The 14,516-nt window shown below is 43.2% G+C and overlaps 1 protein-coding gene across 2 annotated transcripts; it reads left to right on the plus strand.

Annotated features, from left to right (window-relative positions):
* Positions 1–729: 729 nt before the first annotated feature.
* On the plus strand, positions 730–10,283 carry klf5a (Kruppel like factor 5a). 2 transcript variants are annotated; one of them, XM_079280280.1, is made up of 4 exons: positions 730–1,039; positions 2,116–3,196; positions 4,210–4,269; positions 7,150–10,283. In XM_079280280.1, the coding sequence occupies exons 1-4, from the start codon at positions 875–877 to the stop codon at positions 7,326–7,328; spliced, it is 1,485 nt and encodes a 494-aa protein (XP_079136406.1). In that variant the 5' UTR covers positions 730–874; the 3' UTR covers positions 7,329–10,283. The 2 variants fall into 2 exon arrangements, with proteins under 2 accessions (XP_079136406.1, XP_079136407.1); XM_079280281.1 differs by lacking the exon at positions 730–1,039 and adding an exon at positions 1,391–1,487.
* The last annotated feature ends 4,233 nt before the right edge of the window (positions 10,284–14,516 follow it).

A 14,516-nucleotide genomic window follows, 5' to 3' on the forward strand; every position in this document is an offset into this window, starting at 1 on the left:
TTTGTGTGTGTAGATTTCTTCTAAATTCACCAAAAGTTATCATTAGGTAATGTCTCATTAGCATAAAAAACATATTTCAGAAGATTTATAATACAAAGAAATAATTGTCTTAGTATAATTAATCAACTGGGGAATGTTTATATCCGGCTATATCTGTTAGTTACATCTTTTTGACCCCTTTTTATATGGCTGAGATCCAAAATCTCTGTAAAAAACCTTTGACTCCAATATGTCTGCATTTTGAATTTTGAACATGGCTTTATACAATGTTCAAATGAATGCCACATTTGCATATTTTAAACATAAGATTTCTAAAAACTTTTAACACAAAACAATTGCCTAAATGTAATGAATCAACTGGAAGTTTCATTGTGGTACTGTTAGTTATTTTGTTTACCCTTTTCACTTGGGATGTCTCTCTATATACATTGTACATATTCATTTGAAATATAAATAAGATTAAAACACTAGAATAAAAAAAAAATTCGTTTCAGGTGCGTTTAACCGTCACTTTCTTTATGTATGCGGTCTGGCTGGTACTGTGCACGCGCTACGACACTGTTGTCAATGTATTTAGATGGAGCGTAGGGCGGTGGCCAGTGAATGAATGATCAAAGGCTTTTTTTTAAGGTTGGGAGGGCGGTGCATGTGCAGTATTTACACTGGGCCGCTCCGCCCCTACAGCAGAGATAGAAAACTGTCTGTGGGCCGGTGGAGGGATGAAACAAGTGGAAGGAGATGTAGCAGACAGACACGCATTAATAACTCCACCACGCGCACTACACCGCGTCGGCTCCACTCCTCTCGCTCCGGCACCCTCGCGTTTGCATAAACAAGGACGTAGCGTTCATTTGCGCTGCTGCGTCGGAGCTTCATGGCCGCGACACTCGCAATGAGCGGCTGCGGGCAGGAGGACACCTTCTACCCGCTGCAGAAGGCGACTCTGCCCGCTGCTTTCCACCTGGAGGACTCGGCGTTGTTCGGCCTGGACTGCAAGATCACAGAAACGGACAAGACTGGACATAATGACTACACGCAGGTAAAACCCGACTGCACACATTGGTGATGTGTTTCATTGAATGGGCGTGGCAGAACGGTTGTAGATCCTGTTTTTTGTTGTTGTTGTTTTTTGTTGTTATTGCTGGCCTCCAAATTTCCACCGGCCTCGCTGCGTGATGTTGTAGATGGCCACTTAGTTTTGCACTAATAGCAATGGTAATAAGCGAGCAAGCTGAGACCAGCTGGACGTGAAGCCGAGCGGCTCCGCCCGCAAAACGCATTCACCGCATGTTTTCTATGCCAGCCAGTTGGCCACCAGTTGTTGCCGCCACCGCCGCCCCCATACCCCCCCCCCCCCCCGCTCCTCTCACCATCATACCACGCTGACAACAACTGACACCAGCTTCGGACAGAAAGCTCCCGGCAACTCTGTCCCCAGTTAGCAGGAAACTTGCGCAGCAGAGGAGAGAGCTGCAATTTAACAGCTGGTAGGATCAGGAGCCTAGAAATAGCAGCCCATCCCCAGACTGCTGCTGCTGCTGCTGCTACTGCAGCGGACTGGGAGACATGGGTGTTTCCCCATTCCTCTTTTATGTTGCTATTTCATCCTCTGTTGCACGGCTTCTCTTAACTTTTATACCTGCCTGCAGATCCACAGAAATGAGACCGCGAAGCACAGAGCGAGCGAGGATTTGACATGAAGTTGTTCACCTGTGATGCCAGTTTGGTCAACGCGCAGGCTGCTTCTTTAGCCTGTTATCATAACCGCAGATGTGCAAATTTCCAAATGTGTTTTTAGATGGTAGTAGAGGTATTAGATGTGACTCCCTTGGCTTGATCCTGAAATGTTGGCCTCACAGCCTGCAGGTTTTTGAGTTCAGCCTTGCAGCCGGAGAGGGAATGTGGTCACTGCCTATTGATGGCTACTTGATAAATGTTTTAGCGGTGACTGTCCTATCAAACCTTTGTCTTCTCGAAATAGCACCTCAGAATAGTTTCATGGCTCACAAGAAGCAAGTCCAACTGAATACATTTCATTTAACGAGTTTACTTCAAGACCGTAAAATGAGATGTTTCTGAACCAGACTTTTTTTTTTTTTGTCTTTTTGTCCACAGGTAAAGTGTGAGATGGACCGGTATCTCTCCCCTCAGTCTCTTCCCCATCCACATCATGCAAACAGCCAGCAGAAGTCGCAGAGAGACTGTGCGTCCGCACTGGATCAATTCTTCACAGGCGATCACACCGGGGCTCCCTACACCCTCAACATGAATCTTTACCTCCCTGACGCTGCGTACCTGAGGGTGGGCTTGTGTCAGCACCCGAACCACACAGGTCTCACCCAAATCAAAACAGAATCTGCCTCCCCGTGTTACTCCCCCAACATACAGCTGCACTGCCCCGACACGACGCCTGCGACTAGCTGCAGCACGTCTGGGCATGGCATGGAAACCTCAGCCATAAACATGACGCTAACAGGGTTACCGGACTTCACCAGTGTTTTCAACCAGTCGGGAGGCAGCCGCGGCAACGATTCAGTGCCAGAAGTGTTCATCAAACAGGAGATGTCGTCCGAGTTCGAGCAGCACGCTCTCCACCACCATGACAACAGCGGCTCGCTGTTTCAGCTACTAAACTCCGGCTTGGACCATCACCATGGTATGGAGGCGCAGCATCAGCATCATCATCATCATCATCATCATCATCAGCAGATACAACACACTTCCACTTCCACAATTCACACGCCTTTCCATAATTTGCCGGTAGCTTCTTCTGCATCTCAACAAGAGCAGACTGCCAAGCCTGCCTACTGCAGCCTGGGCGGCGGGGCATACACACATCCACATGCCCAGGCTCACCCCCATTTCCTCCAGCAGCAGGTGCCCTACCTGCCTCCCTCTCCGCCGAGCTCGGAGCCCGGCAGCCCTGACAGGCAGAAGGAGCTGCTCCACACCATGTCCCCTCCTCCCTCATACGCAGCCACCATCGCCTCCAAGTTGTCAGGTAGCACCCCTGGGCTCGGACCCGGCCCGGGACCGGGCCGCTTGTCTCTGCCCCACACTACAGGTCCCACGCCGGTCCCAGGCCAAGTCGCAACCGCAGCCCCAACCCCAGCTCAGACCACCGTGTCTGCCCGCTACAACCGGAGGAACAACCCGGACTTGGAGAAACGGCGGATCCACCACTGTGATTACCCAGGTGAGAACAACTGTTTGTGCACGCTGATTCTTGTCGCTGTTGGGTGTTTTGTTTTTACGCTGCGGTCAGGTGAATTATCTGGTCACTCACAAAACCGGCTTTATTTTAAGATGCCCGTGCATTTAAAAGAACCCAAAAATGACATGTGTATAGAATGACTTTCCCAGGCACGTGAGTCACACAATGTACTACAGCCATGGCCGAGCTCCTGCTGCACTGGAATTAAATCACTTAAATCACCGCCTGTCAACTAACCACCTAGTTTATAAACTACTTTGCATTTATTGGCTCACCTCAAACGTCCCGTGCCGCTCTCCGCCGTGCGCTCTCACTCATTGTTGTGGCTTCAAAGCAATCACTGGTATATGTTTGTGGAATGAACCTGTGTGTGTGTTCATTAAATGGATGTCCCCCCCCCCCCCCCCCCCAACACATCATTTGCATACAGCCACGCTTTAAATCGTGTGCTCAGATTGCAGTTGTACAATGTGCAGCGACTTGTAGGGCATGTAATGTCAACTAGCCTGTGGCACCGTGTAAAATAGGCTTAAGCGGAGCCTCCTGCAGCATGTTTCCACATGTCTAACTTCTATTCCATCATATCCACACAAGGACGCATCCACACTTTACCCAAGAGTGTATTAGTCACACTGCTGCTGCTGCTGCTCACGGTTTAAATCTTTGCAACAAATTAACTTCTATCATTTCCTTATATAAAGTCTGAATAAACCTGAAGAATAACAGTGCATAACATAAAGTGCAAAAGGTTTTGTAATCCTGAACTTAAAATATCTTGAATGAATAGTTGAATGAATTTGATTGGAAACAGTTTAAATACCAAATAAGACTGAAAGTCAGCTGCAAAAACACAAGTTTACTGTATCTCATTTCAAACAACTTCTGTTCCGCATTAGTTCACACAGCTCAGTTTATTAAATACATATGTGACACGTGAATGATTTGCATTTGGATGAAAGCCTTCTGTTTGTGTTTATCTCCCCGTCTGTCGTCAGGCTGCAAGAAAGTCTACACCAAGTCGTCCCATCTGAAAGCCCACCTCAGGACTCACACGGGTAAGACATTCCTCTAGTTAATGCAGCTTTTTAAAACAGGGACTCGTCAAAAAAAAAAAAAAAAAAAAGACTGCCCACGTGACTCGTATTTCGGTATCTGCGCTGGCACCATGTTGCTAGGCAGAGTGTTGTGTTCCTGGCATGTGTGTGTAAATGTATCCTACCCCATTCCCATCCTCTGCCCAATATACTATTCCATCAAAACAGGTGGAAGTGACACACTTCTGCCAGGGGATGACTCTCCGACTATGTGGTCAGCGCGAGACAAATGGAGCCATCTCTCTCTCTTAAGATACCGTTGCTTGTTCGGACATTGATGTTTAAAAGCTTTAATATGCTTCTGTGTCTTGTTCGCCACTATAAATATGTACAAGATCCGTCTGTGCAGATACAAAAATATCTTAGATCGTCTTGATCCTAATCTCTCCACTTCAGTATTCACTGTGTGCACTCTGGTGTCCATTTTCCTTTTTTCCTTCGTCCCCTTGTTTCTAGTCTTTCTTTCAATCTGTCTCTTTCTTTCACATTTTAGATTTGAACTGTTAGTTTAAAATGAGCAAAGTCAACAAACAAGCGCTTAGGTGTTGGGGCCCCACCTCACTCCAGCTAACACAATAAAGCTTCTGTTGATATCTACGCATTCCTCACTCATCTTGACACACACACACACACACACAAAACTCACTCGTACCACTTTACGATCCAGAGTTGTGTTCCCCTTATGAATCTGAACAGAACATCGTTGGTGGTGTGCGTGCCTTGCATTTCAGTTTTGGGAACATGACACAACAATTATCTCTGGTGTCATTCATGCTGCAGGCTGATTGTGGTTATAGCAGTTATTATCGACAACAAGATGAGGACACGACACGTAAAGGGGGATGTAGCAGCAACTTCCTTATCATCCTCTGCTTTTGTCAGTCCCGCTTAGTTATTTTTCCTCCCCCTTTTTTCTATCGCTTTCATTCATTCATCATCCTCTTCTCTACTTTGTGCTTTTCCTCCCACCTTCAACCCCTCCCCAGTTCTATCTTTGTCTGTTACTCATTCTACTTCTCTTATTCAGCTGCTTGAATGCACACTTACACACACACACCTGTCAGTAATCTGTATGAGATGATTCCTAATGCGTTTGGGTCCCTGTGGGACTTCCCACTCTAATCTCCATCAACATCCATTATCCTGATTGTTTGTGTGTGTATGTCTGTGTGTGTGTGTGTGTGTGTGTGTGTGTACATGTTTTTGCGAGTGTAAGAACTGAACCCTTCGCTCGGTTCACTTCTCTCTATTTTTCTGTCTTTTCGTTGTGTCTCCTTGTTATGTTCAGTTTTGTGTGTGTGTGTGTTTCTAACCACAATGTGGTTCATTGCGTAACAGGATTACAGTTGTTGTTTTAGCGAGGTTGCATTGCTTGCTGTGCGTGTTTTAAAGGGTTGGTTCACACAAATGACAAAAAAACACGTGTTTTTCCTTCCCTGTAATGGTATCCAGCATGCAGATAGTTTTAATTTGTGATCTACATCACTTAGATTATTGCTTCTACCTCATTTTAATGGAGGTGAATGGAATTATGTTTATGGTGCATAGAGCTTTCAAAAACTTTTTTTAAAGTTTCAGTTTTGTTTTGTCACACACACATTTGTCTACGATTTTTAGAAGTAGTTCCAATGGACACTGTTCATAGTGAGGTCTGTGGACCATCTAGTTATGGGGCATGTTTCTGGAAAGACACACAGTTGTTGAATTCTTATTTGCGATTTATATATATATATATATATATATATATATATATATATATATCCCACCCTGTTTTTGATCATTAGAAATAAACGAATAGATAAAATGAGGAGAAGAAGAAATAATTTCCAAGCAGACAGCACAGTTTCTATTAGATTCCATTGTAATTTGCTTTTAAAGCGCTGTGGCTCTCTGTGGCAAAGGCACTCTTTAATCTTTAAAGTTCATCTTTTTCAAACATCTTTAATCAATTACATGGAGAAGCAAAGAAATGTGTTAACTTGAATAGGAGGTTATCTCACCTGGTCTTTAAAATGCACATACAAAAGGGACCAGAATAAGCAAAGACGGAAGGATAAAAGGGGGCGATTTAGCTCAGCAAGAATCAAGTTCCTTACCAACCGGCCATATTTAATTAACATCCATTGTTACCAGACCGCTAAATACATAGAGCTAATCGAGATATGCTTCCTGTTAAGACTTGTCTTTAGGATGTAATGAGGTCATGTTGTAGAATTATTTTAATGTCACAATAACATTCCATTCACCTTCGTTGTGTTTGGGTAGCGGCACAAATGTCAGAGGCAGGTATCTCAAAACCTGGACCAATGTCACCGAAATGATCTGCATGGATGGATACCACCGGATGAACAAATCCTTTAAGCTGGGTTGGGGGGTTTGAGTCGTGGGCTGAAGGGGAAAGGTCACACAAGTTGTTGTTTTTCACAAAGTGCCAGGTGCTGCAGCTGTACATTAATGGAATGACAGAGTTACAGAGAAGCCGACTACAAAGAAAAAAACACAGAGGCAAAGGCCCGACAATGCGGATGAGTCAGCCGTGGGAAACTTGTGCAGCGTTAGTGCTTGATGAATGTCTGACTGTATATGTTGTCAGACAACTGGAGTTTTCTGTAAAGCCTGTTTTCCCAGTTCCTCCACCCAACTGCATGCATCATGTGTCTCAGGGAACGTGTGTTTTAATAATGATCACTTCTTATAACCATCGACACATCTCTGCTCTTTTATAGAGCGCCGGAGGTCATGTGATCGGACAAGAAATGCTCAGCTCGTGCTGCTGCATGCTCAGTTATTCAGAGAGCAGCTGCACTAAATCACACTGACTCTTTCCTCCCGTTCCTGCAGGTGAGAAGCCGTACAGGTGCACGTGGGACGGCTGCGACTGGCGCTTCGCACGTTCGGATGAGCTGACGCGCCATTTCCGGAAGCACACGGGCGCCAAACCCTTCCAGTGCGCCGTCTGCTCGCGCTCCTTCTCCCGATCCGACCACCTCGCCCTGCACATGAAGAGACACCAGAACTAGCGGCGTCTGCACGCGCACACACACTACAAATACGCAAGCACTATCTTGACACACACACACAAAGCACTCACTCCATCTCCCACAGCAGCGATGTTACACGCTGCCCGACGACACCACAGCTGCTCCTGGTGCTGCTATCCTGTGCTGAAACGGTACGATAGCCTAACAAGCGTGTTGCTCTTAACTCCAAAGTGGGACAAATCGGAGGTTGTAAAGTAGAAAGATAATGGGCAGGCAGATGAAGTCCTGTGTCCCCTAACCTCCAGATATACTTGGTATATATTTCTTTGGACAATTACAAAGAAGAAAAAAATAACAAAAAGGAAATGGTAGCTTCAAAATGTGTCTCCAGTGCAATTGGACTTTGTGTGACTGGAATGAAAGCACTCACAACTTGTACATCTTTTGTCTCGTCTCTCTAACATAAAACCTTTTTTTTTTATAAAAGAGAAGCTTTTGTTTGCAAACTAGTCAACTCAAATCTTTGTTTAGTCTTTGGTTTGATAGTTTGTTCATATAACTGGAATATCCAGTTTTTTTTAACCAAATCTGGTTTAACCAAATTTGGTTTGCACTAGAATTGGTCATGTAAGTCTGAGCCTTTTTGGCCCATGTGTCTCATTCACTACTGGAACGATCATTATCACTACTGGACTGAATGTCTGTGCACATCAGACAAATCATTGCTGTTCAGATATTAAAAATTGAAGGCATTTATACTCTGGAGAGAGGGAAGATAGTGCAGGAAAGAAATGAGGGAGGGGTGGAGATGAAGAGATTTTAGTTTTTAGCGAGAGGAGATCTGAGGACGACTGAGAAAACAGAGGAAGGTGGACGGTTGCTAAAGAGCAGCAATTAGGTGATGAATTATTCATGTCGTCTTTCGATGGATCTCCACCGAGAGAAGTGTAAGCAGAACCGGTAGACGCATCCGAGAATTCATTCAGTTTAAACAGAATTAACCGTATTTGATGCACACGCTTGCGTTTTAAGCGTCTTCAAAATCCAATTACTATAAAAATCTATCTCCATTTTTTTTCTTTTTCTTTTTTTTTATTTTTATTTGTTAAAAGATGTTTTAACCAAAGTACCATCTTCATCACCAACACACTATTAAGTGCCTCCTTCTCTGATTCATGTGGTTTTATTCAGTGGTAGCAGAGCTGTGATCAACGTAGTCCTTTTAAAACACACACGTGGTGCTGTGTTTATTTCTTAATCTATTGAAATCTCTCGGAAAAAGTGAATTACTTTTAAATTACAAGGTTTACCCATCATTCATTGTGATTCAACAGGCCAGACCACTTCACAGACATCTTGAGATCATGTGGAACTTTTTAGAATTCAGATGTTTTTCACTCTCTGACTCTGTACACAACTAACTTCAAATTCGGCTCTATCAGTCAGTCGAACATGGACGTATGTTTTATTAAAGGATACGTTCACATTTTTTCACAGTCTTTCTTAAAACAACATGCCCATGTGAGCATACCAAGAGTTATTTGTTCCTGCAAGTGTTCCTCAAGCGGTCCTTGTTTAAAACGTTTTCAGTGGAAGTGATAGGAGAGAAAATCGACGGTCCTCGTAAAAATGCATTATGTTAAGCGGAACATAATGTGAGGTGTCGTCGTATTTCAATCATAAGTGCAAAATTCCGTCTTTGCCAGACATTGGCTGTGTTTCCATAAACATATGTTTAGGTGTACTTTGAAGTATCTCATTGGAAAATCTGAAGGGAAACAGAAAAATGTGACGAAACTCCCTCAATTGCACAAAAAAGACTTGACACTCGCTCGAGCTGGTTTTTGACTTTGTCGAAAAAACGTTGATGTAAAACGATATTCAAGATACGCATTGTCTAAAAATAGATCCCAATATCTCACTGGAATTGTATTTGATAGGTGATTTTGTCTTGTATAGTGATCGGACAAATATACTGGTAAGATTTAGCATTTCAGCCGTACGGTTAAACAGCCAAGGCGACTTGTTTTGTTTCCGGTTTGCAGCCTCTACTTCTGTAAACCGGCGGATTACGGTCATGCGTAAAGCGAGTATACCGCCAAGTACTGATGTTTATTCCCTCCAAACCAGTTGATGGAAACACACATTATTTTTGCATTTCTGTTTTGCAACATTTAAAAAAAAAGCTTAAAATTAGCTTGACAATTGGATGGAAACACGACTACCGGTAGTGTTGTTGTTGAGCTGTTGTGTGGAATAACACAATGAGGGAGTTCAAAGTACTAAAAATAATTCATTTTGCGAAGTACCCATTTGAGTTTATTTTTAGCGCATAGTAACATTGGTTTAAGTCATTCTACACTAAAACAAAGATTGTGTTCAACATAACTTGCACTGAAATCATCTCGTCACAAGAGGAACAATTGCATCAATCAAAAACTCTGTTTGTTTCATGAGACGATTGGTTTAAGACCGACTTGAAAAAATGTCAACGCTGTCCTTTAATATACATTTGAATGTCCGTTTTGATGGTGTGATTTTGCCTGCACCTATAACTGTATTTGTTCATTCACTGCAGGTAGCATAAAGATAATATATCACTGTAATGTATCATGGTAAATCTGACTATTTATTTGATTGTGTAGAAGTGGGGGTTGCATTAGATCAACCGTCTTTCTCCCCAGCAAAAATGCCTTAATGTAAATATATGCACTGTAAATAACTTGATTTTTTTTCCCGCTTTTGTTATTGTTTTGTAAACAAAAGGGCAAAAAGAGTAAAATGCCCTGCATCCAAACATTTTTGAGCCTTTTTTCTTTGGTTTTGTTTTCTTGTCAAAGATATTTTGATGCCATTGTTTTGTATATTGTCCTTCCAACAACTTATTTTGTAGATTTGTTTTTCTTCCTAGTTAAACGTTCCAAAGACAAAAGTTGTTTTTTCTTCAACTGAGTGAAACCGATCCCAATAAAGTCAACTGACACTTTTACAGACGTGCTCTTGTGCTGAAGTTAATGGGGGAGATTTCGTCTTTTAACCTCTAACAATGAATTTCAAGGCTTATGTGTGGCAGCAACCACAATACGTGGTACATTTAGTTTTTTGGTCCATGAGGTTTGTGTTAAAGCACAGAGTAATCCATGCTGTGCAAATAGAGAGTGTGGCGTTAGTGGTGCATTCAACAAGCCTCGCCAGGGCCTAAATGAAACGAATGAGACATAACCACAATTTAATCTTTTAAAATCCAAAACATGGTTTCTGTGGAAGCGCTGATCCTCCCTGTTTGGGATTTTCTGCGGAGAGCCAACAGGCTTAAAAGTTCAGTTTCACCAAAGGAAGATGTGAAGGAGAGGCGAAATGTTCTTGTCCGAGACCTGCAAGTAACCTGCGGGACCCTTGCTGATCAACAAACAATAGTCCTTTGATGTCCCAGCAAGAGACAATGGACAAGAAAATAAATTTGACCACCACTCAGGGACCGGAGGGGAATCCCACTGCATCGAAATGGACGTACAAACACGTGTACGCACACACACACACACACACACACACCATATGTTCCTGATTTAAGTCATAAATGTGACCCAGGGTCTCTGTTGTAATCTACCTCAGATGTCAGAAAAGAGGGAGGTGGAAGGGGAGAGAGTGAAAGAAGTGAAATGCAGAACAATCTAAACAAAAGAATCTCTGGGGGGACCCAATCAACCACTTCCGTCCTCCTACATCTCCTCTCGTTCTCCTCCTCCGCTCTTCTGATTTAATTTAATTTTCTCTCCCTCTCTCTCTCTCTCTGTCTCTCCATGCACCGTATCCCCCTCTTCTCCCCGGTGGAAAGTATTGTATGAAAGTCCAGGGGCGCAGCTCCACGGGTCAGAGTGGAGGCTGTTCACATAACCTGCTCTGCTCCTCTTCTTTCCCTCCTTTTCTTTTTTCATATACACACCTTGTCTCCCTTTAGTCCTCTCTGCTCCATCTTCTCCTCCGCCTAAAGCTCAAGAGGGGGAATTTTATTCTCCTTTCTTTTCTTATCTTTATTCCCTCGCTCTCCAAATCTTACAGATTATACAGAAAATGCCGACTTGCAGGTGCATTTCTGAGTGTGAGAATATTAAAAAGTTCGGATGAATGTTTCACACAAACACACATACACACACACAATGGTGATGAGTGAGTGGGAGCTACCGGTTCATGTTTTGGATCAACTAAATTAATGTCACACATCTGGAAGAAGGCTCCTGCCTGCTCCACCCTCTGCTGTTCTGCATTGGTGTGATTCCCAGTTTCCCTTTGTGTGTGTGTGTGTGTGTGCGTGTGTGTGTGTGTGTGTGTGTGGGTGTGTGCGTGTGTATGTAGGTATAATGTTTCCAGTGCTCCTCTCTTGGAACAGACCACCCACTCAGAAGACCAATAGAAGGACTACGGGGAGCCCGGATAGACACACACACACACACACACACACACACACACACACACACACACACACACATATGCAGCTCCCTCCAAAGTCAACCATTCCGAATATTCTCAGAATAGAACATGTTGTTATCAGAGATTGAAGTGATACCAGAACAGCTGACATACTATCAAAAAGTTTAAAAAGATACCAGAAATCGAGGAGGGTTTAATTCCAAGACGCTACGGTTAGAAAACGTTAGACGTTTGAAATCAAATATCAGATCAGAGCCTCATCGTGGCTGCTGATTTGAAGTATAGCGGTTCTCAATAGGGGACTGTACCTTTTAAGTCCTCCATAGAGAGCTGCTATGAGGGAGTTGCTGTGAGGACAACCACTGGAGATTCACCCTGAGCTCCATCTGGACCAGGGACATTTGGGGGGGCCAGCAGGTTTGTCCATTAATCGCAAGGTCGGTAGTTCGATCTTTGGCTCCTCCTGCCCACACATCGAAGTGTCCTTCAGCAAAACACTGAACCCCATGATGGGTAAGACCAGCGCCGTGCATGGCGCCTTGCTGCTTCTCTGTGTGTTTGTGAGTAAAGCCCCCGATAGGTAAAAGCACAACATAAATGCAGCATTTCACTCAGCTCAACATTAGCTTCAACTGAAGATAATAGCTTGCATGGTTCATATTTCCTACTATATATGTGACGTAATGGCCACAAACTAACCGGCATGCAGCGATCCTCACTGGGTCTGGTTCATTCCAGGAGTACTGCTTGGTTTGCGAGGCTCAAGGCAATCTAAAATGAAGCTGGCTTGTGTCGTCTGCCATGTGCTCTATACCTGATGGATACTTACATGCAACAGGATACATATACACACTGCACAGAGAGTGTATCAAAAGGGGTCAGCCGGCGTGTAGCTACACCTGAAACACACTCTCAGACAAATGGTGATTTCACAATCTCTCATTTTGAAACTGAACAGAACTTGAAATGAAGACCAGAAGAGCCAAACATTCCTAAGTGGTTTCAGCTGCTGCTTGAAAGGGGCGACGTCTTGTGTTATTCACAATCACGAGACGTTTTATTAATTTACTTTGTCAAGTTTGAATTCCTGGTCACTGCTTCACCATGTGAAACACAACAGTGTATATTAGTCGTCAGGGAGTTTTAGCATCACTCTGCAGCGACTAATAAGAAAAAAATGGCAAACCCTTCAAACCACAAGCCAACATGATAGCCGCAGTTCCTGATAAAGCAGACGTTATGGTAATAACTCTTGAGTCCAACTCTTGCAGAAATCTACTTTGATTCGAGCCACCCTAAGTTAGTTATTCCTTGAGTCAGTTCCTTCTGCATGTAAGATGAGTTCAAAGGACAAACCCATTAGGCTTTCCTCCATATCAGGAAAATGTCTTTGCACTCAGGGTGACACCCAGCGTGGGCCTTCCGAGGATACAACAGAACCCTTTTGCTTTCACACTTGAAGTGTGGAAGTGGAGGCCTTTTTTTTGTGAGTTCTTATCGTGATTTGTGAAAAGAGTGTGCAGGCAATATATTGGGCACATTGCCCACATACTCACACTTAATCAAAGCTGTCTGCTCACCGTTAACTCCTTGAGTATCGGCCTGAACAGCTGGAAGTTTCCTCTTGTCGTCTCACGTGTTTTATGGCTTCGTAAGAGGCGATGAAGCACGTGTGGTCGCCGTTCGGTTCGTCATACTGAGCACGCAGGTTCAGTCCAACATGACAGTGAACTGCATGAGGCCTTCACTCAAATCATCAATTACAAATCTCGACAAAACGGGGAAAATGATGTTTTGCGGGAGAATTCTGATAACGAAAACAAGCAACATTGGACATTTGGACATGTACACGGTGCCTTGTTTCTTTATGTAATAATTATAATAATAATAATAATAATAATAAAAATGTATTTCGTGAACTACAGTCTTTCTGGTTTGTAGTTCCATGTTGAACTTCAGTACGCAGGTGCTTTTGGTCATGAAACAGAGATGATATTACATGTTCTCTCCTGTTCTTTATTTTGGCCCTATTCCAGCCTAAATTACACCAGCGGGTATTCATAGTTAGAAAAATAATAATTTCACATAATAATACATCTCCAGCTTTGACTGGAAACTGTCCCATCAGGTACTGTACAACATTGCAACGAGGCAACAAATGGAACATCTTTTTTTGCCGATTCATGCACATGCTCCTCTTGATCTATAAGTGTTTCATAGTCCAATTGATCTCGACCCTTTCAGGAACAGTGTGGCTCTCAAAGTGTTCCCACCACAGAATTCCACATTACACCCACTTCAGCTCCTCATTGGATTGTTCAGGAACATGTCATCAGATTTTGCAACTTGTAAAGCATTGAATGTTCATAAATGAGTGTGACGGTCAAAAATACTTTATGTTAATTACATGCAGTAGAGGGTCAACAACTTGTCCTTCAGTATGATGACTTACATCTGGGTTTTGTGTTATTCTAGGAATCAATTTGTTCAGTTTCAATGTTAATCTTCATGGGAAAACCTTCACTTATTTTCCTAAGAGAACCCATAGTACAGACACGAATAAAATACAATAGTGTCATTGTTACGTTTTTTCTTTTTTTAATACTGATCGCTCAGTCTTTGGAAGACAAACTCAATAAAGTCAAAGTCCCAATGAGACAGTACCGTTGAGGCTATCCTTCAAAATTCATGTGTTTATATTGAAACATTGTCCTTAGGCAGAACATAAATCAGACGTTATTCACAATTATGCAGTGGAAACAGAGGTAGTTATATTCCAGGAGAGGTGGAGGGTCAGGA

The sequence above is a fragment of the Melanostigma gelatinosum genome (genome assembly GCF_949748355.1).
Source record: "Melanostigma gelatinosum genome assembly, chromosome: 12".
NCBI lineage: Eukaryota > Metazoa > Chordata > Actinopteri > Perciformes > Zoarcidae > Melanostigma > Melanostigma gelatinosum.

What these genes read in the sequence shown, in the direction of transcription:
- klf5a (XM_079280280.1), top strand. Translation starts at nt 875, where the DNA reads ATGGCCGCGACACTCGCAATGAGCGGCTGCGGGCAGGAGGACACCTTC. An exon ending in GACATAATGACTACACGCAG is followed by an intron (nt 1,040 to 2,115) that starts GTAAAACCCGAC and finishes TTTTGTCCACAG; the next exon opens with GTAAAGTGTGAGATGGACCG. An exon ending in CCACCACTGTGATTACCCAG is followed by an intron (nt 3,197 to 4,209) that starts GTGAGAACAACT and finishes GTCTGTCGTCAG; the next exon opens with GCTGCAAGAAAGTCTACACC.